Source organism: Bos taurus, chromosome 2 (genome assembly GCF_002263795.3).
Source record: "Bos taurus isolate L1 Dominette 01449 registration number 42190680 breed Hereford chromosome 2, ARS-UCD2.0, whole genome shotgun sequence".
Classification (NCBI taxonomy): Eukaryota; Metazoa; Chordata; class Mammalia; order Artiodactyla; family Bovidae; genus Bos; species Bos taurus.
Window position 1 is genome coordinate 118,051,799 of NC_037329.1, and position 24,881 is coordinate 118,076,679.

The 24,881-nt window shown below is 43.3% G+C and overlaps 2 protein-coding genes across 9 annotated transcripts in view; one reads left to right on the forward strand and one right to left on the reverse strand.

Moving 5' to 3' along the window:
- Positions 1–24,881, forward strand: part of FBXO36 (F-box protein 36) — a 119,803-nt gene that overhangs the window by 89,560 nt on the left and 5,362 nt on the right. Inside the window, exons 4-5 of one of the 3 annotated variants that reach the window (XR_009491173.1) lie at positions 10,147–10,523; positions 12,793–23,950. Coding sequence is in view for 2 of the 3 variants with exons in the window: in NM_001082617.2 (NP_001076086.1) it covers positions 10,147–10,335 (189 nt within the window). In the remaining variant the exon portion in view is untranslated. 3 annotated transcript variants of the gene reach the window in all.
- The window catches only part of SLC16A14 (solute carrier family 16 member 14), a 38,924-nt gene continuing 30,386 nt past the window's right edge, over positions 16,344–24,881 (reverse strand). For 3 of the 6 annotated variants that reach the window (XM_024976653.2, XM_005202980.5, XM_024976659.2), the window contains exon 5: positions 16,344–24,654. In XM_024976653.2, coding sequence (XP_024832421.1) covers positions 24,503–24,654 — 152 coding nt within the window. In that variant the 3' untranslated portion in view covers positions 16,344–24,502. The remainder of the gene's footprint in view (positions 24,655–24,881) is intronic. The other 3 variants (XM_005202981.5, XM_005202982.5, NM_001192187.1) reach the window with 3 other exon arrangements.

Below are 24,881 nucleotides of genomic sequence, written 5' to 3' on the forward strand. Positions count from 1 at the left end.
TATTGTCATGTGGACAAATTGTAATTTTTAAAACTAGATCCCTAATGATAGACATTCAGGTTGTTTTCCCTCTGCTATTTATAAATAACGCCCCAGACTATGGCCAGACCAGACTCTGCAGAACTGAGTTTGCCTTGGAAGCATAAAGACACATGAGAGACACAGAGGGTGTGGGGACTCTGGGTGGGCGGGAGTCTGAGCCTGGGAGAGCCCGTGGTGCTAGGCCACAGCCAAGTCTGTAAGTTTCCACTTATCACACTTAATGCCACCAGTGATCAGGGCCATCTGGCTGCCTGGCCTTGCTCTGATTTCACGTTGACCAAGCCATGGAGCCTCCAGGGATGAGCATCCAAAGGTCTGGTGAGCTGGAAGGTTGTATTTCTCTGGGTACACCAACACAGAGGCATCCTCCCTATCGGTGCTGTTTAGTCATTCTGTGTGCTGTGTGCTAAGTCGCTTCAGTCGTGTCCGACTCTTTGTGACCCTGTGGACTGCAGCCTGCCAGGCTCCTCTGTCCATGGGATTCTCCAGATAAGAATACTGGAGTGGGTTGCCATTTCCTCCTCCAGGGGATCTTCCTGACCCAGGAATGGAGTCTGCATCTCCTGCATTAGCAGGTAGATTCTTAACCATCTGAGCCACCAGGGAAGCCCCTCTTCTTTACTGGAACTTGGCTCAGATGAGCACACCCTTGAAAGGTGGGTCCTGTGTCACGGGACACCAGAACATCACACTGAGGGCCAGCCCTGGGGTTGTGGTGGGCTCACAATGGCACCCCACTCCAGTACTCTTGCCTGGAAAATCCCATGGATGGAGGAGCCTGGTAGGCTGCAGTCCATGGGGTCGCTAAGAGTCGGACACGACTGAGCGACTTCACATTCACTTTGCACTTTCCTACATTGGAGAAGGAAATGGCAACCCACTCTAGTGTTCTTGCCTGGAGAATCCCAGGGATGGGGGAGCCTGGTGGGCTGCCGTCTATGGGGTCACACAGAGTCAGACACGACTGAAGCGACTTAGCAGCACTGAGGTGAGGCTGCCACGTGAGACCTTCCTGGGGGCTGCTGAGGTCCAGATAGGAGGAGGTAGGTACGGTTGTGACTAGCAAATGGACATATTTGTCTCGTCCGGAACTCAGGGACAGGCCCCCGTGAAACCCACTGAGGAAGAAAGTCCCTCCTCTGTCACGTTTTGGCCTATGGAGAGCAGATATTTCCTCATGGTCCCAAATTCTCTATGACCTGTGAGTCCCAGGTCTGGCCAAGTAGGCAAGCCACCTGGGGAGCCAGTGGATACAGCCAGGCCAGGCTCCAAGCGTTGGATTGGGTAGTTCTTGGTGGACCCAGCAAGTGAATTTATTTACAACCCCAAAATTCTAAGCATCTGGGACAAGAATCTGACCACTTGCTATTAAAACTCTACAGATAAAATATCTCATGAGACTCTGAAAGGCTGGAAGCCTGGGGTGGGGGTGACAGGGTTGTTTTGACATCTCCACTGTGCACAGAGTGTGGGTGTTTAAATCAGCTTGAGGCCAAGAGAGCTGGGTTCTATTCTTCACTCAGTGACTCCCCACCATGAACCCTGGGCAGCCACACCCGTATCTTCTCTCAGCCTTAACTTTCACATTGTAAAAGGAAAGATTTCAGCTATTAATAGGTACGTCCTAGGATCCCTGATGTGAAGAACTGACTCATTTGAAAAGACCCTGATGCTGGGAAAGATTGAGGGCAGGAGGAGAAGGGGACGACAGAGGATGAGATGGTTGGATGGCATCACTGACTCAGTGGACATGAGTTTGAATAAACTCTGGGAGTTGGTGATGGACAGGGAAGTCTGGCGTGCTGCAGTCCATGGGGTCACAAAGAATCAGACATGACTGAGCGACTGAACTGAAGGATCCATCCCTTACAACTTCTGCACAGTTTATGTATGTTAAGTTCATGCACCACCACCAGGGGGAGCTAAATCCACGATCAGCTATGTTTTGGATCCAAGTGGCTGGAATCAGAGTCAAGATGGGTCTTTTGTGTTTTGCACCCTGACATGCATCAAGCCAAAGAGCCCCAGGGTTTGGAGTCCTGGCTGGGGGTATTTTGTGCACCAACTTATAATGCAAAACAAAACTAAATATTTTCCTTATGAAATATGATGAGCCATAAATGAAGTTACACTGGTGGAAATTTCAGCTCTAAGAATTCCTTCCTTTCCCCCTAAACCTCATCATTTTCTCCCATAATCTCTGTTATATAAGATACACTGACACCCTGAAATGTATTGTGCTGGGAAAGATATAATCATCTAGAGTTCATATTTTTAAAAGGAGGTTCAGATCTGTTTGTTTTTTTTTAATACTAAGAAATCTTTTAAGAGTTTTCCTTTATTGTTTATATTTAGAATACTTTGTAATCTGAGTAAAGAAACTGGACCTTGAAGGACTGTTGAAGGTGGGATAAAACAATGAATGACCTGCCTAACATCAAAGTGTCTGGAACGTTGTCAGTATCATAAGATTCAGTATTGCTGTTTAACAGTAACGTTCATGATGTGAATATAATAGTTTTTGCCTTTAATATTTATGCAGAAAGGGTCTTAAATGATGATGGCCTATTATTCTGTTCCTTTCTGTTTGTAATTCACTCTTTTCCTTTATTGCAATACGTTGAGACCAGCATGAAATATGAAAGTAAAGACTATAGCCTGCTTTCTGCTCCAAAGTGAGTATAATAGTATCATGAACAGAGATAATGCTTACATGCTTTTCCCCTTCTCCAGAAAGAAAGCAGAATGCATGGGAGCAAAGCAGGACCCCACCAAGGCCAGGCCAAGGGTGGTGAGAGTGGACTGCTTGGCCTCCTGAAGTTATGGGTGGGTAGTGGCAGCTGGTACGACCAGTTGGGTCCACACACCAGGTGGGTCCGTGGTGGGGGACATCAGTCAGGTGCATAGTCAGTTCACCTTCAGACAGCTGTCACATGGTGGCGGGAGCTCTCAATCCTGGTGCTGGACCTCCCCAGACTCCCAACCATGGTGACTGAACTGGCCCCCCAGTAGCTAGGTGCCCATGGGACCTTTCTTTCCGGTGTCTTCTCAGAAATGACTGAGGTAGCATCTGTTCCGTCTCCCCTTCCTCCCCATCAATTACATCTTTCCAGGTACTTTACCTGTGTTACCCCCAGTAACTTTCACAGCACTAAAAGTTTAACATCATTTCCATGTAGTCACGGTAAGTACCACTTACTGAATATCTACTATATGCTAAGCATTGGATGTACATAATCCAGTGCAGTCCTCAAGCAGAGCTGTGGGATGGATGGGTAGAGACCACCCAGTCTTGATTATCAAGGAGGAAATAGAGACTCAGATAAAGCACACAAGTAATGAGCAATGGAGTCAGGTGCTGTGCCCAGGCAGCCTTACTCAGTGGCCAGTGTGCTTAAATCACTTTATTCTGCTCCTTAGATGACCAAATGCAAGATCAGATGTGGAGACAGGCTTAGAGCAATAAGTAGGATGTCCAGGAGGACTTAATTATTAAGTGTCAGGGCCAGTGCTCAAATCAACTGTGTTTGCTGGTTACCTTATCTACCTTGGTACCCGAAGAATGTAGGAAAAAGTTCTGTCTCTTAGAAGATGGAGTTAAGCATGCAAATGTGTTTTTTCACTCATTTGGACAAGAGCTGCAGCAGGTAGGTCCCACAGTGACAGGCCGTGGCCTTGAAAGACTTTTCCTCGGGTCACATGGGAGCACCCATGAGCAGTAAGGCAAAAAAGGTCCTCACACCTCAGGGCGTACCACTGTCCTTACTGCTGTGTGTGTGGTGCTTCGTCACTCCGTTGTGTCCCACCCTTTGAGACTCAATGGACTGTAGCCCACAAGGCTCCTCTGTCCATGGGGTTTCCCAGACAACAATACTGGAGTGGACTGCCATTTCCTTCTCCAAAGGGTCTTCCCAACCCAGGGATCAAACCTGGGTCTCCTGCATTGCAGGCGGATTCTTTACTATCTGAGCTACCAGGGAAGCCCCATCCTTCCTGCTATGTTACTGTATACTTGTGATAGCTCAGATTCCTTTTTAATACATCTTTAGAATATTTACCTCTGAGGCATTTCTAATGACAGGGCTTCCCCAGTGGCTCAGTGGTAAAGAATATGCCAACAATGCAGGAGCCTCAGGAGGTCCCTGGGTTCATTCCCTGCATGGGGAATATCCTCTGGAGAAGGAAATGGTAACCCACTCTAGTATTCTTGCCTGGAAAATCCCCTGGACGGAAGAGCCTGGTGGGCTACAGTCCATAGGGTCACAAAGAGTTGAACATGACTGAGTGACTAAGCAACAACAACAGCATTTCTGCTGAACCAAGTCTGCAACCTTGGAATTTGTACTGGTTGGTGGTTTAGTTGCTAAGTTGTGTCCAACTCTTGTTACCCCACGGACTGTAGCCTGCCAGGCTTCTCTGTCCATGGGATTTTCCAGGCATTTGTACTGACAGAATGGATAAAATCAGAAGATGGCTTGAGTCTATAGCAGTTTCTCATTTCATTGATGGGATTCCACAAAGGTGATCCATCCTCAGTGAGTTTCACTACAAGAAGGACCCCCGTCATTATCTTGTGAAGGAGTCAAAGCTTGTAGTCATCCTTAAATTGCAGTTACATATCAAACACTAGAAAAGTTCAAAAGTTTTCACTACTCATCATATTAGGATAGACCAGGTTAGAGATTGTAACTTGGGGCACAAACCACCCTAAAACTCCAGTGGCTTGAGACAATAATAGATGTTCATTTCTCTCATGATTCATACCCACTGGAGGCTGACAGGAGGCCCTGCTCCACAAAGTCCCTCAGGGATTCAGGTTATAAAAGGCATCACTGTCTTGTAACTGAACATCTTTTACATAGCTGTTCAAGTCAAAGAGCTCATCTTTAATTCTTCCTTTTCCTCCTGCTTCTCATTTAATTCACTAGCAAGTCACATGAACCCTGCCTTCAAAATATATCTACAGTCTGATCATTTCTCAATCATTTCTCACCTCCTACCTTGCCACTACCTGTTACGCACCCTCCTTATATCTTCCTGGATTTTCCAGAAGGAATGACACAGTAGATTTGCTTTCACCTGGGGAGGATAGCAGCGCACTTCATCGTTTTGCCTGAGTACTATGTCAGCTCTCCAGCTGTGAGTCATACTTACATCACAGAAATATTGACTCCTATACCTTCTTACCGGAGAAGGCAATGGCACCCCACTCCGGTACTCTTGCCTGGAAAATCCCATGGATGGAGAAGCCTGGTGGGCTGCAGTCCATGCGGTCACTAAGAGTCGGACACGACTGAGTGACTTCACTTTGACTTTTCACTTTCATGCATTGGAGAAGGAAATGGCAACCCACTCCAGTATTCTTGCCTGGAGAATCCCAGGGACAGGGTAGCCTGGTGGGCTGCCGTCTATGGGGTCGCAAAGAGTCGGACACGACTGAAGCGACTTAGTAGCAGCAGCAGCAGCATACCGTCTTACATGCTAGTCCACACTGATGACATCATGCTGCTGAGCAAGGGTAGCAGGTAGCTTAGGTGCCTTGGTGTAAGATATGTCTATGTGAAAGAGTTGGAGATGAACTCAAAAATTGAGAGACCTGCCATCTCCATGTGTTATCTAGAATCCATTGCCTTATTGTAACTTGCTACTCAAAAAGGCCTTCCCTGGACTCAGATGGTAAAGAATCTGCGTGAAGTGAAGGAGACCTGGGTTTTATCCCTGCATTGGGAAGATCCCCTGGAGAAGGGAATGGCAACCCACTCCAGTTGATTCTTGCCTGGAGAATTCCATGGACAGAGGAGCCTGGTGGGCTACAGTCAATAGGGTCACAAAGAATCAGAAATGACTGAATTGACGCGTCCTAAGAAAGCAACACAGCTCTTTGAGGATCTTTTTAGTTTTCAAGGTAACATACAACACATTTGAGTTTGCTTCTCTGATTCATTTACCAAGTAGCCCATAAAGCTGCCAGATTTAAGTGGGACCCAGCAGCTGGGCCAGAATGCAGGGTAAACAGATGAATCACTTGTTCCTTACGATCTTGCAGATTGGTACTTAGAGTGTCTGTGGCCTGTATGGCTATGGTCTATCTTGATCCTTGCATCATCAGGAAAATTACAGCTCATATCTCTCAGGTTTTAGAGCAAAGGCATGGATGCTTTTGCAGATAACTGTTCTGCTACTGAGAAACAGCTCTTGAATTCCTGTGGGGCAAAGGCTGATGTTTTGCATAGATGGTCTTGAACCAGATTTGGAGATTAATGTGGAATTTGGGGAAAGAGGTATTTGGATTGACTTTTCAGAATAATCCAAAGAATCAGGATATTTGTGTCCCATGGACTGTTCACCAAAGAGCACTCAGTGCCGAGGACATCTTCAGTAATGAGATGGATGAGGTGGTCTGTTCTGTGGACGTTAGTTAGCGCCTATCCCCAGCTGGGTTCATAAACCAAGTGCCCAGGTGGCAAGGATGGAAGTTGTACATAGACTCAACCACATGAGTCTCCTTTTTTCAAGATTAATCTGGCCACCATCACAGGAGGGGCAATGCTGAGCCCCCAGGAAGGTACTCTAAGGTGGGGTCCTGTCATTAACAAAGTGCTCGGTGGGTTACACAGGCTTCCAGGTGGCACCAGTGGTAAAGAATCTGCCTGCCAATGCAAGAGAAGCAAGGAATGCAGGTTCAATCCCTGGATCAGGAATATCCCCTGGAGAAGCAAATGAAAACCCATTCCAGTATTCTTGCCTGGGAAATCCCATGGACAGAGGAGGCTGGTGGGCTATAATCCACAGGGTCACATAAGAGTTGGATGTGACTTGACGACTAAACACCACCACCAGGTCAGTTACACTGGACCCTCTCCACCTGGAGGAAGCAGCGACGTGTCTTTCCAGGCTGAGGTTCCTAATCTGGGTCCGGGTCTGCTTTCCTGGCACACCATGCTCCTTCAGCAACTTGTGTATAAACTGACCCAATGCCTTATTTTTCCATTATGGTAGCCCACACAAGATTGCTTTAGATGATTTTTTTCTGAAATAAATAAATTCACTTATTAAATAAATAGACATAAATACATAAGATAATGAGTACAAAATTTCCCACTCTTAGCATATACTCCACTATCTAGAAATAGTTGTTTTCAGCGAATGAGGGAATGGCTTTTTAGAGGCACTTACTCCTTCATCTCATCAGCTAACAGACAACACTTTGGAAGGTCGGAGTGCAGTCTGACAGGATGTAATACACGCTCCCAGTCACTGAATGGAATGTGGTCCTCTTTCTTCTGTAGCTACAACCGAAGGATGGACGTGGGAGAACCCTCTCCTGGAGTCACACCTAATCACCAATGTGAAAAAAAATGTTGCTTTCTTCTTCACAGCTTTGGCTGCTACTAGGCTAGAAATGTTGATCGTCAAAGAAGCAATACATTCACGTAAAGAACAAGAATGATTCCACCAAACTAGAAATTAAAAGTGTTCCCAGTCTATCTGGGGCTCCTAATGCCACTGGACAAACAGGCAAAAAGAAAAAAGAAAAAGAAAAAACCACCCAAATGAGCATTACTATATTGACTCAGGTGATTAATCCTATTTACCAGAGAAAAATAGACTTGCTGGTTCTCAAGAGAATTACAGAGAAGTATTTCTAGGACTCAGACCATCTATGCACATGAGCTGAGTTTTTTTGTTTCTGTTTTTTGTTTTTTTAATTGGGCTGCACCACATGGTTTTCGAGGATCTTAGTTCCTCCACCAGGGATTGAACCCGTGGCCCCTGCAGTGAAAGTACAGAGTCCTAACCACTGGACCACCAGGGATTTCCTCTGGCAAATGCCTTCTAATACTGGCACATTCAATGGCAAAACCTAATTAAGAAAACTAAAATATCTTCTACCGATAAGATCAAGAAGTGCTTGCACCTGGCAGGAATTGGAGAAGGGTTGGATCACATCAGTAGGTATAGAATCTTGACCAGTTCAGGTGCTGGCTGAGGACAAAAGGAAGATGGAACAGGGAGTATAATGAGAAAATCACAAACACAGCTCCTGCTGGCGACCAGTTTCAGAATCCAGGACTGTAGCAGCTCCCTGTATTTTCTTCCTCACCCAGTGATATATGCATTTGTATGTAAACCAATATTTCCTCTTTCCCTTTTGCCTAGTATTTTAAGTAGGGCAAGTTGGTACCCATTGACTATAATTCTAGGATACAAAGATGAACTGGGATTAACTAGAAGGAACAAGCCTCATCCAGGTCTGCAGTGACTGTTGGGATTTGGCAGGAGTGGGGTGGCAAGAGTGGAAGGCAAAGACTAGACACGTTTTCAGCTGTGGGAGGACGAGGTGGAGTGTGGTGTGCTGCCACTGTTGTTTGGACGTTTAAATGTGAGAAGAAGGGTGTGTGTGGAGAAGAGCCTAGAGGTCAGACTGAGGAGCATGTACAGGGTCAGTGGTCATGGTGCATGGGCTCAGTTGCCCCTCGGCATGTGGGATCTTAGGTCCCCAACCAGGTATCAAACCCAAGTCCCCAGCATTGGAAAACACATTGTTAAGTACTGGATGACTAGGGAACTCCTGCTCTTCTTTCCACTGCTAGATTTTCACATGTGATGACCACTGGATGGAACCCATGAAAGGGGGAATCAGGTTGGCGACAAACTCCCCTGAGTGCCCAGTTGGCACAGGAATAGTGGAACCAGGAAGTGTCCTGGGGCCCACATGGGACCCTTCTTCAAGCACATTTTGAGTTGCTGGGGTTATCACTGTGCTATGTCAAAAATCCAAGCATCTTTCAATGCTCCTGGTCTTGCATACACACACCAAAAAACAAACCATGGCCGTCGCTAAGGTCAGAGATAATAAATGTAACGGAAGCTTTAAGAAGGATTTGGGGGAATGGCAGCAAGGGATCAGGAAATCTCCATGGTAAGAATGTTTAGTAGCAGGAGGCTGATGAACAGCATTGTCATAAATGATGGTAGCAATTGGAAAAGTCCTGGTGGGAAATCTTTGGTTAGTGGAAGCTGAACTGTAGCAGCTTTGAGCTTGTGGGAGGGCAAAATGGTCTTGTGAAGATACTGGGCCGGAGGGGTCTTGTCTGTCCTTAACCTCCTGGCCCTCAGGTAAAGGACCAGAGAGCAGAGGGATATCCAGGGGACGGTATTCCATAGAACAGCTCTCTTTGCCCTGTGCCTACAGGCTCAGGGAGCAGACCAAATTTTCCAGGCCACTCTGCTGCATGGTGTGATGTCAAGCATGCAAAGGACTTGGAGAGAAACTTGTGGACAGGACGCTGGGCCCAGGAGTGTGTAAATTTTAGTGTGCCGATTGGCAGTCTCCAAGGGCTGCTTGTCTGTTTCGATGTGGTTCACTACTGAGCAGCCCGCAGTGAGCTAAGGTGTCCACTGAACAACCCCAGGGGAGAGTTGTTATCTGTTGTTGTTTAGTCACTAAGTCCTGTGCACCTCTTTTGTGACCCTATGGACTGTAACCCTCCAGGCTTTTCCATCCATGGGATTTCCCAGGAAAGAATACTGGAGTGGGTTGCCATTTCCTACTCCAGGGGATCTTCCCGACCCAGGGATCGAACCCACGTCTCCTGTATGGCAGGCAGATTCTTGACCGCTGAGCCACCTGGGAAGCCAGAGGTGACTTAAGCCAGGGTTTAACATGAAGGCACCTGAGCAGCAGTTAGCAATGCTTCTGCAGCCCTGGGTGAAGATGGGTCAACCACACATTGTCAGCCTCTGCTATGTGGCTAAAAAAAATTCACCCTACCAGCCTATCTGCATAAACTAACTATGTTATGTTGTATGGGCACTATTTATAACTAGCTGGCATTTTGCACCTCAAATGAGATCAGGACTCGGTTCACTCTCTTAATCGAGTATTGCTCAGTCCTTTAGATACTTGGGTGCTTGCCTCTCTCCCCACAGAGGAAATTTCAGGAACTGGAACCATGGCTTGCATCTCTCCATTAACCCGCGGTGTTTCCTCCCAGGTCTCATGGGCAGCAGGAGTTGGACAGCGATGCTGAGTGAGTGAGTGAATGACTTTCCCTTAACCCGTGTGTGATGTCACCGCCCTCTGACTTCTTCCACCCACAGTTGTGCATGTCGGACGAACTGTGGGAGCAGATCGTCCGGAGCTCCTGTGACCACATCACCCCCGACATGCGAGCCTTGGCCCAGGACATGGGTTGGAGACAGATGTACTTCACCAACAAGCTGCAGCTCCAGCGGCACCTCCGCAAGAGGAAGCAGCGGCAGGGAAGCCAGCGAAGCAGTCAGCTCTAGATGCACAAGTTCCCGCCGCCGGGGAGTAGGAGGCACGGCTGTGTTTTCCTTCTGTGTCAGACCTCTTCCGCTGCCTTCCCTTAAGGGAACCGCTGCCGATTCAAGGTGTCATAGAGTACTTGCACACGCACGCAGCACCCTGCCTGCCTCTGCCAGGTCTTTTGCCTGAACCACAGTCTCGGCTACAGGTCAGGGAGGGTCAGATCGTGACCCCAGCACCACTGAGGGGTGGGGGGCTGCAGGAAGGAGGCCCCCATGTCCTGCCACCCCATTAGAAAAGAGGCTTCTGCTGTATGGAAATAATAAATGATTATTGGCAGGTTTTTATTCCAGATGTATTTTATCTAGGCATTGGAAAGGGGGAAGTGGGCTTCTGGAGTTTTTCCTGGTGTTGTGTCATCTGAGTCCACCCACGAGTAGGTGGTTCAGTGTGCCCACAGGGAGCTGTGAGGGGACAGGGGCCACAGAGTTGGGGGGAGTGCTCCCGTGAGGGCAGCTGCCTCCCCAACTCTGCTCCTCGAAGCTGGTATTCAGGGCCCCCACCCTGTGGACCAGGGATGCCAGGCGTGTGTCCCCCAGGTGGACAGCCTCTGACCTGGCCCCCTGGGACGTGGCTGGAGAGAAGCCTAGACATTCTGCTTGTAGACTGGGTGCAGAGTTTAACGTCTCAGGACTTTATGTTGTCAAATAAACCTGTAAACATTTCTTAGAGAGATGCTGCTCCCCGCAAGGAATCTGGAGTATCATCACTTTCATAACAGGGATATTTTTTTTTTTTTTGCGGGGAGGGTATTTGATCTTTATTTTTATTAAAATATTTTATACAGATTTTTAAAGGTTACTTTCCACTTATAGTTATTGCCAAGTATTGGCTGTATTCCCCATGTTGTACAATACATCCTTGAGCTTATCTTTTCCCAGCAGTTAGCACTGTCCACTCTCCCACAGCTACATTGCCCCTCCCCTTCCTGCCTCCCACTGGTGACCACTAGTTTCTTCTCTAGACCTGTGAGTCTGCTGCTTCTTTTGGTAATATTCACCAGTTGTGTTTTTTAGATTCCACATGTGAGTATAACAGGGAATTTTAGGAACACAGGTTGGGACTTCCCTGGTGGTCCGGTGGTTAAGAATCCATCCCACAGTGCAGAGGACATGAGTTTGATCCCTGGTTGGGGAACTAAGATCCCACATGCCAGCGAGTTAGCCACAAAGAAAGATCCCTTAGGACACAACGGAGACGTGAAGAAATAAGTATTTAAAGAAAACACACACACACACACAGGCTGTGGTAATGGAGGTTGAAAACCCCAGCACAGTTTGTATTCTGTTAAGTTGGCAGAGGGGCAAAAGCAGTACAGTTTGCAGGGAGGAAAATTCTACCTCCCTGAGATGAGTTACTTTAACAATTGTTTTCTTCCTGAGAGCTCATACCAATTAAGTACCCATACAGTGAATAGTCTCATGACTCCTTTCAGGGTACAGAACAAAGTAGTTCTCAGCCTCCCATCACCTTATCAACCTTATCAGCGCTTCTTGCCTGCAATCTCCACTTTGCTACCTAGAAAAAATACAGCCCCCTCCCCAGGCCAGAGGACCTTCCTGTGATGCCCCGGGACATCCTAAATGGGAGCCAGAGGTGGGCTCTGGCTTTTCTCAACACCTCACTCCTCAGGAACAGCTCTCTAGCCATGGCTTAGTGACAGATTCTTGTTTCCTGTTTTACTAAACCTGGATTCCTACCAGATCAGATTTTAACCCTCATCCCCGCGCCCTTAACACTCAGTCTTGGGTTTCCAGGGCTGTCTGTGAAATCAAATGCAGTCTGCTTCCTGGCAGATGAAGTGTCTGTCAAAGTGGCGTCTGGATTTAGTCCAAGCACAGAGCAAAGATTTCACTGGCGAGAGACCCAGGCCTCCGGTCCTGCTCAGGAACGAGGCAGGGTGGCTGGCACGCAGGCAGAGGGCTCATGCCTCTGTGTGGCTCCTGCTGCTTTGCTTCACTTGGAAGTTCCAGACTTCACTCCCGGCCAGGTTTTCAGTGACAGGTTAATACCACGTGTGGACAGCCACTGTGTGCATGTACACTGTGGCAAGTCAACATAACTGTGTAAATATCAAATTACAACCCATTTGTGACCTTGATGCAAAATGTCAACAGCTTAAAAATTTCATGTGTAATGTTTTATCAACTGAGTTCTGAAAGCTTATGGGCATGCATAATAAGCTAGATTCAACCTGCATTAATAAGAACACAAATATGGCTGTTTAAAAACTTGCTATCTATATCAAAGGTTATAAGATAAAAAGATGCTAAAAATGAAATAATTAAAAATGAATTACTGTATGTTGGCTATTATTAATAGTTAAACAACATAGGTTATTAGCTGATTTTAATAATTATTTGCCCTCATAATTTCACTGCCTTATTACCTAATTGAAATTATTTTTACCAAAATAGGAGCAGTATCATCAACCTAAAATGCTGTAAGACATCAGCAACCTCAGTGGTCGATCATTCTGCCTCTCTCTCCCGCCTCCATGGGGAGGCGATGGTGGTTTTGCCTCTCCGCCTCTGCTGACAGTTTTTATGTGGACAGATAAATCTGCTTCGTTCATGACACATCGTTTCAGAGTGAAATGCCACAGCAGTTTATACTTTTGTCTCTTTTTGTCTTTTCACTCAAAAGTGCTTCTACCCGGCTATCACTCACCATTGTAACTGTAAAAGTAAAATGCTGATATTCTCCAATGACTCATATGTTTAGTGTTATAAAAATAATTTATTAACAGTCGCATATGTGAATATTTAATTTATAAACTAAAGAAATATGTATATTTTACTCCATGTCAACTTCTATTACTGCTTTTTATTCTTGAAGAGGTTAGTATATTACAAGCATTAAACTTTGATTATATGGAATCTGCAATTTTTAAAAAAATAATTTTATTTATTTTTGGCTTTGCTGGATCTTGGTTACTGCACAGGCTTTTCTCCAGGTGAGCGGGTGCTACTGTCTAATTGCAGTGCACGGGCTTCTCATTGTGGAGCTTCTGTTCAAGGGCTTCTGTTGTTGGGGCGCACAGGCTCTAGGCACACAGGCTCAGGACTTTGGTTCACGGGCCCTAGAGTGAGCAGGCTCCAGTAATTGTGGCGGACAGGCTTAGCTGCTCCGTAGCATGTGGAATCTTCCTGGACCAGGGATGGAACCCATGTCCCCTGCACTGGCAGATGCATTTCTTATCCACTGTGCCACCAGGGAAGTCCCTGTTCCAAGCCTTTGACGAACTGGATTATTGCCCACTTTTCCATAAGCATACTATTATATGTGCATGTGTGCGTGCTCAGTCGCTCAGTCGTGTCCACAGACTGTACCCCACCAGGCTCCTCTGTCCATGGGATTTCCCAGGCAAGAATACTGGAGTGGCTTGCCATTTTCCCCTCCAAGGGATCTTCCCAACCCAGGGATTAAACCCATGTCTCCTGTGTCTCCTGTATTGGCAGGTAGATTCTTTACCACTGCGCCACCTGGGAAGCAAGCATACTACTATACATTTATTTAAATAATAATAAGCATATTCTTCTTCAAGGCCCTCACATGCTCTAAGAGCAAGCCAAGTAAAGGATTGAGTTACGGAGTGGACCATGTCTCACTGGCACCTTCCCAAATTCAGTCCTCTCTTCTTCCTGCTACTTTCCTCCACCAAAGACCAGGCCTTCCCAAGAACTCGCACCTCTTCCCACTTTACCTGACATTGGAAGAGGCTCCCCAGTGCCAGTTTGAGACCCTCAGCCCAATCCTGCTTTGACTGCTGGAGGTCCACACAATTCATTTATGGCATCTTTAATGTATTGCCAGTGATCTGCTCTCTGCCCTGACTCAGTTTTCCTTTCCTGATGCCAAATGCTGCTGCTTCCATCTTTGCAATTCAACATCAGCCTTTTCTCCCCCACCACTGTTCCCCCAACATTTTGGCTTTACAACCCTCCATTCAGTGTTACGTTTAAGTCACACTCCATTTACTGTTATATTTAAGCAAGGATCATTAACTTTCAGGGAGATTAGAAATCTTGTTTCCTTGGTTCACAGCTGTACCATCTAATTGCAAAGATGCTGAAAAAGATGAATCTAAAATCTACTGAAAAAAAGTATAGATTTGAAACAAAATATGACTTAAAAGCTACCTATTCCTTGGCTTTACAATGTTAAAATTTTACCTTTGTGTTACCTCATAAGTTGTGGCATCATGTTAAGAGAAATCATTCAGAGTCTAAAGAAAAAGGAATTGAATATTTCAAATGCAGATGTGATGAATTCATTAAATGCCAAAAATTGTTCATTATAGCTTTTCAACCCAGGAAGGCAAAGCCACTGGAGTCCCTGCAGGTAGGCAACTTGTGCAGTGTGTGCCATCACAGAAAGTTCCTCTGGCAGAAAGGCATGTGAGCCTTCGAGTTGACACTGCCGACTGCTGGCTGGCCAGAGAGTCAGAAGAAGACGTCACAGTGGCACCACTTTATAATCATACAGGAGCTGGTGAAAGCAAAGACTAAGCTGCAAACAGGAAGGCTAAGTCAATACCTTCTCTGCAGAATGGTACTTCTGTCTCACAAACAGGCAAATCAACGGATGTGTCCAGACTCGCCATTTTGCTTGTGTTCATCCAGTGTTACACCAACTAGACAAAGATCTTTTATGTGAATGCTTAGAAGCAAACACAAGGGGTGCTGAAACGTTCAAAATACTGAATAACTTCATTCAGTCTCATGGTTGATCCTGGAGTCACTGTGTTGAGGTTTGTACTGATGATGCAGGGCAATGGTGGCTGCTGTTAGTGCCTTGGCACCAGTCAGAGCAGGGCCACTCAAATGTACCAGAAGTCACTGTATTTTTCATTGGCATGCTTGTAGTCAAATAAGGGCCAGATTCACTTAAGGACATCCTTGATGAAACAGTAAAAATGATCACTTTTATGAAATCTTTACTCTTGATTTCACATCTTTTTGAATATCCTGTGTGACAAAATTGTTACCAAATCAAACTTGAGTCTGATAGAGCAGCAAAGCCAATCTACTGATACCTGGTTGTGGTGAAGGAAAATACAGTATTTATTGCAGGGTGCAAGGAATACAGGCAGCTCATGCTTAAAAGACCCAAATTCTTCTAGCTTTCCAGGGAGGTTTTTAAAAAAAGTGTGAGGTAACAGATTGCATGCAGAAACAAACATGAGAACCCTATCTGTTCTCAAACATGAGAACCCCCAACTGTCTTCTGTTAATCCAAATATTAAAGAAATTTGCAAAAATGTAAAACAATGTCACTACTCTTACTAAAATTTTTTTGGGGAAATGTGGTTACTTTTCAAAAAATGTTTTAAACGAGTGTGAGTTCATTGTTATTTTAGAATGAAGTAATAACATAAATATTTTTTTAATTTTCTTAGTTTTGTTTCCTAATATGGTAAATATCAACAAGATATAGCCTATAAAAACAGAAGATCTTTGGGACTTCATTGGGGACCTGAGACCCAAGAGTCTGAGAACTCTAAGTCTAGGATTTGTAGTCGGTGTCTTTCATTTGACAAGCAGACGTACCTAGGGATGGTTCTTCAATTGTCTTCTTGAGCCTCTATGTATTTTACATTATTAATTACAATTTCATTTAAGCAGGTCACAGGTCTAATTTCCCTTAGCGTCCTAATCAAATTGTCACTTTTAGCAACAGTAGCTTCCTTTGCGTGCAGGCAAGCGCTTTGCATGAGCTGGCCTTGTTCTATTAGGAGCCCAGTTTACATCTGTTGAGTGGAAAGGAACTATGGAAGGACACAGTGGAATAAAAATACTGTGTACTAGGAATGCTCCATAGGTAGTGATCGACCAGAATTTCATCCTGAAAAAAGGAAATAATCAAAGCAAGGGAGTCAGGGTGAGCACTTGAAACTGATTGGAGGTTGAGAGAAGTATTTATCACAACATTACACATTATGGTTAAAAATCAGAAACAACCTAAGTGGCCAACAATCAGGAGTTTGTTTTTATTTTTTTAAAAAAAGATTTATTTATTTTTGGTTATTCTTCATTGGCTGGGACTTCGTTGCTTTGCTTGGATTTTTCCCACGTTGTGGTGAGCAGGGGCTTCCTCCCTAGCTGCAGTGCACAGGCTTCTCAGTGTAGCAGCTTCTCTTGGGCAGAGTATAGCCTCTAGCATGGGCTTCAGTAGCTGTGCTCGTGGGCTCTACAGTGCAAGCTCAGTAGTTGTGGCACATGGGCTTATTTGCTCCGTGGCATGTGGGATCCTCCTGGATCAGGGATCGAATCTGTGTCTCCTGCATTGACAGGTGGATTCTTTACCACTGAGCTGCCAGGGAAGTTTGTTTTTAAAACATTATAATTTATACAATCATTAAAAGTGATATTGCAGATAGGTATTTGTCACATGGAATTTTTTTGGACATAAATTGACCATTTTTTCTCCCTCTCCTTGCCCCTTAAAAAAGAGTTGAAATAGAATACCATTATCAAAACTATGTTAATCCCTCAGTTGTGCTGGAGTGAAAAAGCTGGTTGAGACCACTGGACTGAAGATGCGTATCAACTGATACAGAGAAATGTCACTGACACAGTGTTCATGCAAAGAACACATTATAATTTGCTTTATAATAACATTTAATTATACATTGTAATTTAAAGTATAAAAGTGATTTTTGTGAAACACACAAAAAGTAAGAAGATATAAAAGATTGCAATCTCTGTATCAGAGTATTGGAATTACATTAAAATTTTTTTTCTTGTTGCTTATTTTTATTCTATTTTCAGTATACTAATACATACTTATATGCTTATCAAATTCAGTATATCAATGAACATATAACAATACTTTTCTAACAGGAAAACAAAATTATTTTTAATTTGTTAAAATACAATAATAACTCACAAGTTTCTCTTTATTAAAGTGTTACACTGGTAGCGATTTAGCAAAAGGAAAAAACCATGCTAATAAACTCACTGTTGCTTTTTCAAATTGGCTAGAATGGTTTATTTTTTGGTCGTGCTGAAGGGCATGCAGGATCTTAGTTTCCTGACCAGGGATCAAACCCACAGCCCCTGAAGTGAAAGCATAGAGTCTTAACCACTGGACCAGCAGGGAAGTCCCTGGAATGTGTTATTCTTAAATACACTGAAAGCTGGTCTCCAATTTTAGTGACCATAAAGGAACTGGAATGCAAAAGTAGGAAGTCAAGAGATATCTGGAGTAACAGGAACGTTTGGCCTTCTCAACAGGAAAGTTGAGCAGTTTGGCTCAACTGCTAAAGAATCTACCTGCAATGTGGGACACCTGAGTTCGATCCCTGGGTTGGGAAGATCCCCTGGAGAAGGGAACAGCTATCCACTCCAGTATTCTGGCCTGGAGAATTCCAAGGACACTATAGTCCATGGGTTCACAGAGTCAGACACGACTGAGCAACTTTCACTTTCTTTCACTTGGCCTTTTAGTACAAAATGAAGCAGGACAAAGGCTAACAGAGTTTTGCCAAGAGAACCCACTGGTCATAGCAAATGCCCTCTTCCAACAAAACAAGAGATGACTCTACATATGGATATTACCAGATGGCCAATACCATAATCAAATTGATTATATTCTTTGCAACTGAAGATGGAGAAGCTCTATACACTCAGCAAAAATAAGTCTGGGAGCTGACTGGCTCAGATCATGAACTCCTTACTGCAAAATTCAGACTTAAATTGGAGAAAGTAGGGAAAACCACTAGACCATTCAAGTATGACCAAAATCAAATCCCCTATGATTACACAGTGGAAGTGACAAATAGATTCAAGGGATTAGATCTGATAGAGTGCCTGAAGAACTATGGACAGAGGTTTGTAACACTGTACAGGAAGCGGTGATCAAGACCATCATCAAGAAAAAGAAACGCAAAAAGGCAAAATGGTTGTCTGAAGAGACCTTAAAAATAGCTGAGAAAAGAAGAGAAAGAAAGAAAGTGAAGTTGTTCAGTCGTGCCCAACTCTTTGAAACCATGTGGACTCTTTGAAACCAGGCTCCTCAATCCATGAAATTTTCCAGGCTAGAGTACTGGAGTGGGTTGCCATTTCCTTCTCTAGGGGATCTTCCCGACCAGGGATTGAACCCAGTTCTCCCGCATTGCAGGCAGACGCTTTACCGTCTGAGCCACCAGGGAAGCCCAGAGAAGCTAAAGGCAAAGGAGAAAATGAAAGATATACCCACCTGAATGCAGAATTCCAAAGAATAGCAAGGAGAGATAAGAAAGCCTTCCTCAGTGATCAGTGCAAAGAAATAGAGGAAAACAATAGAATGGGAAAGACTAGAGATCTCTTCAAGAAAATCAGAAATACCAAGGGAATGTTTCATTCAAAGATGGCACAATAAAGGACAGAAGTGGTATGGACCTAACAGAAGCAGAAGATATTAAGAAGAGGTGGCAAGAATACACAGAACCATACAAAAAGGATTTGAATGACCCAGATAACCACAATGGTGTGATCACTCACCTAGAGCCAGACATCCTAGAGTGCGAAGTCAAGTGGGCCTTAAAAGCATCATTACAAACAAAGCTAGTGGAGCTGATGGAATTCCAACTGAGCTATTTCAAATCCTAAAAGATGATGCTGTGAAAGTGCTGCACTCAATATGCCAGAAAATCTGGAAAACTCAGCAGTGGCCACAGGACTGGAAAAGGTCAGTTTTCATTCCCATCCCAAAGAAAAGCAATGCCAAAGAATGTTCAAATGATTGCACAATCGCATTCATTTCACATGTTAGCAAAGTAATGCTCAAAATTCTCCAGCTAGGCTTCAACAGTATGTGAACCAAGAACTTCCAAATGTTCAAGCTGGATTTAGAAACAGCAAAGGAACCAGAGATCAAATAGTTAACATTTGTTGGATCACAGAAAACAAGAGAATTCCAGAAAAACATCAATTTATTCTTCATTGATTATGCTAAAGCCTTTGACTGTGTGGGTCACAACACACTGTGGAAGATTCTTAAAGAGACGGAAACACGTTACCTGCCTCCTGAGAAACCTGTATGCAGGTCAAGAGGCAACAGTTAGAACAGGACATGAAACAACGGACTGGTTCCAAACTGGGAAAGGAGTATGTCAAGGCTGTATACTGTCACCCTGCTTATTTAACTTCTATGCAGAGTACATCATGTGAAGTGCTGGTCTGGATGAAGCAGAAGCTGGAATCAAGATTGCCAGGAGAAATATCAATAACCTCAGAAATGCAGATGATTCTACCCTAATGGCAGAAAGTGAAAAGGAACTAAAGAGCCTCTTGATGAAAGTGAAAGAGAGTGAAAAAGCTGGCTTAAAATTCAACATTCAGAAAACTAAGACCATGGCATCTGGTCCCATCACTTCATGGCAAATAGATGGAGAAACAATGGAAACAGTGACAGACTTTATTTTCTTGAGCTCCTTAATCAGTGTAGATGGTGACTATAGCCATGAAATGAAAAGACTCTTGATTCTTGGAAGAAAAGCTATGAGAAACCTCGACAACATATCAAAAAGCAGGGACATTACATTGCTCACAAAGGTCTGTGTAGTCAGAGCTATAAAAGGAAATCAATCATGAATATTCATTGGAAGGACTGATGCTGAAGCTGAAGCTCCAGTACTTTGGTCACCTGATGCAAAGAGCTGACTCATTTGAAAAGACCCTGATGCTGGGAAAGATTGAAGGTAGGAGGAGAAGGTGATGACAGGGGACGAGATGGTTGGATGATATCACCAACTCAATGGACATGAGTTTGAACAAGCTCTGGGAGATGGTGAAGGACAGGAAAGCTTAGAGTGCTGCAGTCCATGGGGTCACAAGGAGTCAGACACAACTAAGCAACTGTCAACAATAACAAGAATCAACTGATAAGCTTATCTACAAGGAAGATTTATTGGCCCCATCCCCCAAGATTCCAATCCACTAGGTTTTTATGTAGCTCCAGGAACCTGCATTTAAAACAATTTGGGGGACTTCCCTGGCCGTTCAGTTGTTAAGACTCCATGCTTCCAATGCAGGGAGTGTGGGTTTGACCCCTGGTTGGGAAACTAAAGATCCCACATGCCTTGTGGCCTAAAAATAAATAAATAGATGAAACACGAAAAAAAAATCTGGACACAAGTTTTGAATTGGAAAAACATCCTGTGTATAAGGGAAAATGTCAGTCCCACCCCAGAACCCAAACTTCCTCCCCAGAGCTGAACATTGTTAATGTTTTTTTGTGTTTCCTTCCAGAAATGTTCCATATATATATACATATGTGTGTGTGTGTATATATATATATATGCATACACACAAGCCATGAATCACCTTTTTTGTAGTTAGTAAAAATGTAATTGGGAGTGCATTACACATCTTGATTTTTTTCTCTTAGCAATATATCTTGTTGAATACCATTTTCTAATTTTATAGATAGATCTATCTCTTTTTTGTAATATTTTCATAAATACCATACTTTATTAAACAGTTCCCACTGATGGACATTTAAATTATATCCAGTCTTTTATATAGCCAACAATAAATCAAACAACCCTTATTCATTTGTCTTTGTTCATGTACAAAAAATTTTAGAAATGTAGTTGCTCAGTTAAAAGGTTTTTAACCTTTTAAATTTTGTAGCTAAACTTGGCCTTCTAACAGTTAATGTTAGGTAATTTTCTCCAGGTGGTTTGGTAACCATGCATGCATGCATGCATGCTCAGTCACTCAGTCATGTCTGACTCTGTGGCTCCATGTAGCCCCCACTAGGCTCCTCTGTCCATGGGATTTTTCAGGCAAGAATACTGAAGTGAGTTGCCATTTCCTACCCCAGGGGATCTTCCTCACCCAGAGATCAAAGCCACGTCTCCTATGTCTCCTGCATTGGCAGTGGGTTCTTTACCACTGTGCCACCTGGGAAGCAGGTTTGGTAACCACACCTAGAGAAAAACTCTTTTCCAGGGAAAGAACCGAACTGATAATCATCCCTTCGGAATTTTCCTCTTAAAACCAAGAAAATAAAGATTTTGTACAGAAACTCACTGACCAACTTTAAAGTGGACAAAATTTATTTAGTTATATGTAAATAAAATTATTTGGATACATGAGGGAAAACCTATAAAGCATATAACATTACAATCAACTGTTTATAATATCTTCAAAGAACTGTAAATAATATTTTAAACAGGATATATTAATGTACTCGCTGTAATTCTTTACAAGCATTCTCTTTTTTTCTGTTGGCAACATGAATATTGCAAGTAAGACTTACTTTGTTTTTGTAAAATGAGGATTTGATTTGGAAGAAATCATCACTTCCATAAATACAGTAAATCAACAAACAACCGGATGGACTGAACATGAGCAGGTCTAACTTGGATATTTAAAGCTGGACCATTGGATAAAAAGTTTGTATTTTGTGATCCACAACTAACAGTGCACACATTAACACTGGCTGTATAGCACCATTCCAGATATTTAACTCTGCCTGGAGAAGACTCTTGAGAGTCGCCTGGACTGCAAGGAGATCAAACCAGTCATTCCTAAAGGAAATCAACCCTGAACATTTATTGGAAGGGCCGATGCTGAAGCTGAAGCTCCAATACTTTGGCCACCTGATGTGAAGAGCCAATTCACTGGAAAAAATCCTGATGCTGGGAAAGACTGAGGGCAGGAGGAGAAGGGATGACAGAGGATGAGATGGTTGGATGGCATCATCGACACAATGGACATGAATTTGAGCAGACTCAGGGAGATAGTGAAGGACAGGGAAACCTGGTGTGCTGCAGTCCATGGGATCACAAGGAGTCAGACATGACTGAGCGACTAACAACAACTTGTTAATTTGATCGTGTCAGTAAATGAAAGTAAGGAAGCAATGTCATCAGTTTTAAAACCCACAACATGATTTTCAATCTAATCATCCTAAGTTAATGGTAAATATATATTGAGAGAGAAAAAACACTGTGTCCGCATTGAAGATTACCTTTATCAAAAACAGAGAGCAGGATCCTTTCATAGCAACCGAAGCTGTCACGATTACAAACAGGTCGTGTTGGACCGAATGGAGTATGACATGCAATTTGTTATCTATCATAATTTACAGGCAATTCTCGAATCAGTGGAGGTAATATTGTGTGGGTATATTAGCCATGCTTCTGTTCCTCCTTTCCATTAGCTGCCTTTTATCATTATTGTTATTTTGGTGGTCTTTTTCATTACACAACCCCTCCCACTAGACATTAGAGCAGGAAATAATGGCGATGAAACAAAAAGGAAATGTGTGCATGTAATCACTTGTTAACAGCTCTGAAGGGTTTGGTGGAGTAAAAGACTGAAACAGCTGGCTAAAATTAGACTGGGGTAACATTCTGTGACTCCAGTTACTAGTACCATTCCTGTCTAATCATCAAGGATAATTGAGAATGGTCTGTACTCACTTTAGATAAATTTGACCTGAGACACCGGCAATGATATTAAAATATTTGTGTGTGTGTGATAAGCAAATCGTGAGTGAAAATTTAAATAGTTCTAAAATATGTGTAAACAAGTAAGGCAGCCAGAAATTTCAAAATGATTCTCGGAAGAACATATTGCAGTCTGAAAAATGTTTGGCTTAGAAAAATAGAGATCTCCGATAAAGGAAGAGCATTATTCAATGTCATGAATCATAGTTATCTTCTGTATGAAATCAATCAAGAGAGCTATTTTAAAAACTGTGCTGAGCTCAGGCAAATGAATTGTCCATAGCACACCAAGAGGCACTGGAGAGGGGCTGTTTGTTACCACCACTCCAATGTCAAGTGCACAGACGTTTGGACCAAGGGCCTTTTGCTTATTATCCTCACAACATGATAGTCTTATATTTGGGATTAGTAACATGCTTTACAAATGATTTAAACAACCAGCTTTACATGTCAATCAGCAATTAGTTTTCTACTTTATTTACTGGGTAAGAGAAACCCAGAAAAAAATGTCTATAGGCCCCAGAGCATGCTGATAAACTAAGAGGCCAATAAAACGAATAAAAATGCTTGAATTTTAGCCCTTGACTCAATGGTTATACGCACAAATATGACTTTCACTAAGGATATTATTTATATTATTTATTTGTTAAGATTTGTCTCAGATTCAGTTTATAACTATATAATACTGCATTAGGAGTAATGGCAAATGCTATTTTTAGAGAAAGATTTAGAAATTGTATGCCTTAGCTGCAGAATTCTTTAATAAAAATATAAACTGTGTTTCTTTAATTGTACTAAATGCATTGCCTTTGAAATTAGGGTCTGCCTTTGTTTTACACTGGTAGCGTGATTGCTCCCTGTAACACTTGCTGAAGTCTAGCATTTTCTTGTGCTTAAAATTCATTTACAGGTTTCCTCCACCATCTGAAAGCAGAGAGCATTCTATGAAACCTTAATTGAAATGGCATAAAGCAAAGAAGCCATGACCTCCAGACACATCTTGCTAATGGATGCACAAATAAACTGAGATCAAGCATGGATGCTCAGAGACACCATCCAAAGTCCTGGTGACTTGATGCTGAGATGCCTGTGTGGTTCCTGGGAGGGAGCTTGGCACTGCCTCTGCAAAGGTTCGCAGCAAAACAAACGCTGAACAAGGTTCCCCTTTTTTTTGTAAAAGCAAAAATCCTCCTCTAGTTTTTTCCTGTGAGCAAAAACTAATGCAGGTCTTTCGTAAAAGCAAAGTAGTGAAAAGCACTTTCAAAAAGCAGGGGAAACCTGTAACTGTTGAGTTTTCCAGAAGCACTTAGACACCTTATTTTCACCTTACAAAGAAGTAACTAGGTTGAGAAGCTTTCATTCTCTGTGTTAAAAGCTATATCTAAAACCCTAGTCGGAGTATGGATGATGAGATAGTTTTTAGAAGGGCATTTCTACCAGTGACTCAACAGGCTGTCTTTGCAGGACACTGTCATCTCTAAGGTGCACGTGGTCCATAGCACCTCTCCCCACACGGACAGGCAGCGCTGCTCTCACATGAAGCCATGGCAACGGCATTTAAAACAACAGTGCCAGTTACGGGACAACACGCTTTCCCACGACATGTCACAGGCTCCTCACAGGAACCATGTGAGGAATGCATGAGGATGACAAGGGAATCTTACACGGAACATCACAGGACACTACACATTTGCACCATCCATGTATTTTTTTCTGGATTGTTCTATAATTTGAATACACGGTTGAATGAGTAAAAAGAGGATTCCTACCATGTAGAGTAAACCGCTTATATAGAAGGAAAAGTCATATTTTTGGGTGATGTCGTAGATCCACCCTACAAAACAGAAAAGAATATATTCAGCATAATGAAGTTGACATAAACAAAGTCAAGAACACAAAGCAAACATTTATTGCTACTATAAGTAATTTTCTAAGAATGTATTATATGTCATTTAATGCCCCAGACATTTCTTGTAGCCATTTTTGAGTCTGGGCACTGTTGGAACCTGAATTCTCAGTGCCTGGGAATGACTACATTTACCTTTAAAGCCACTGGGGTGC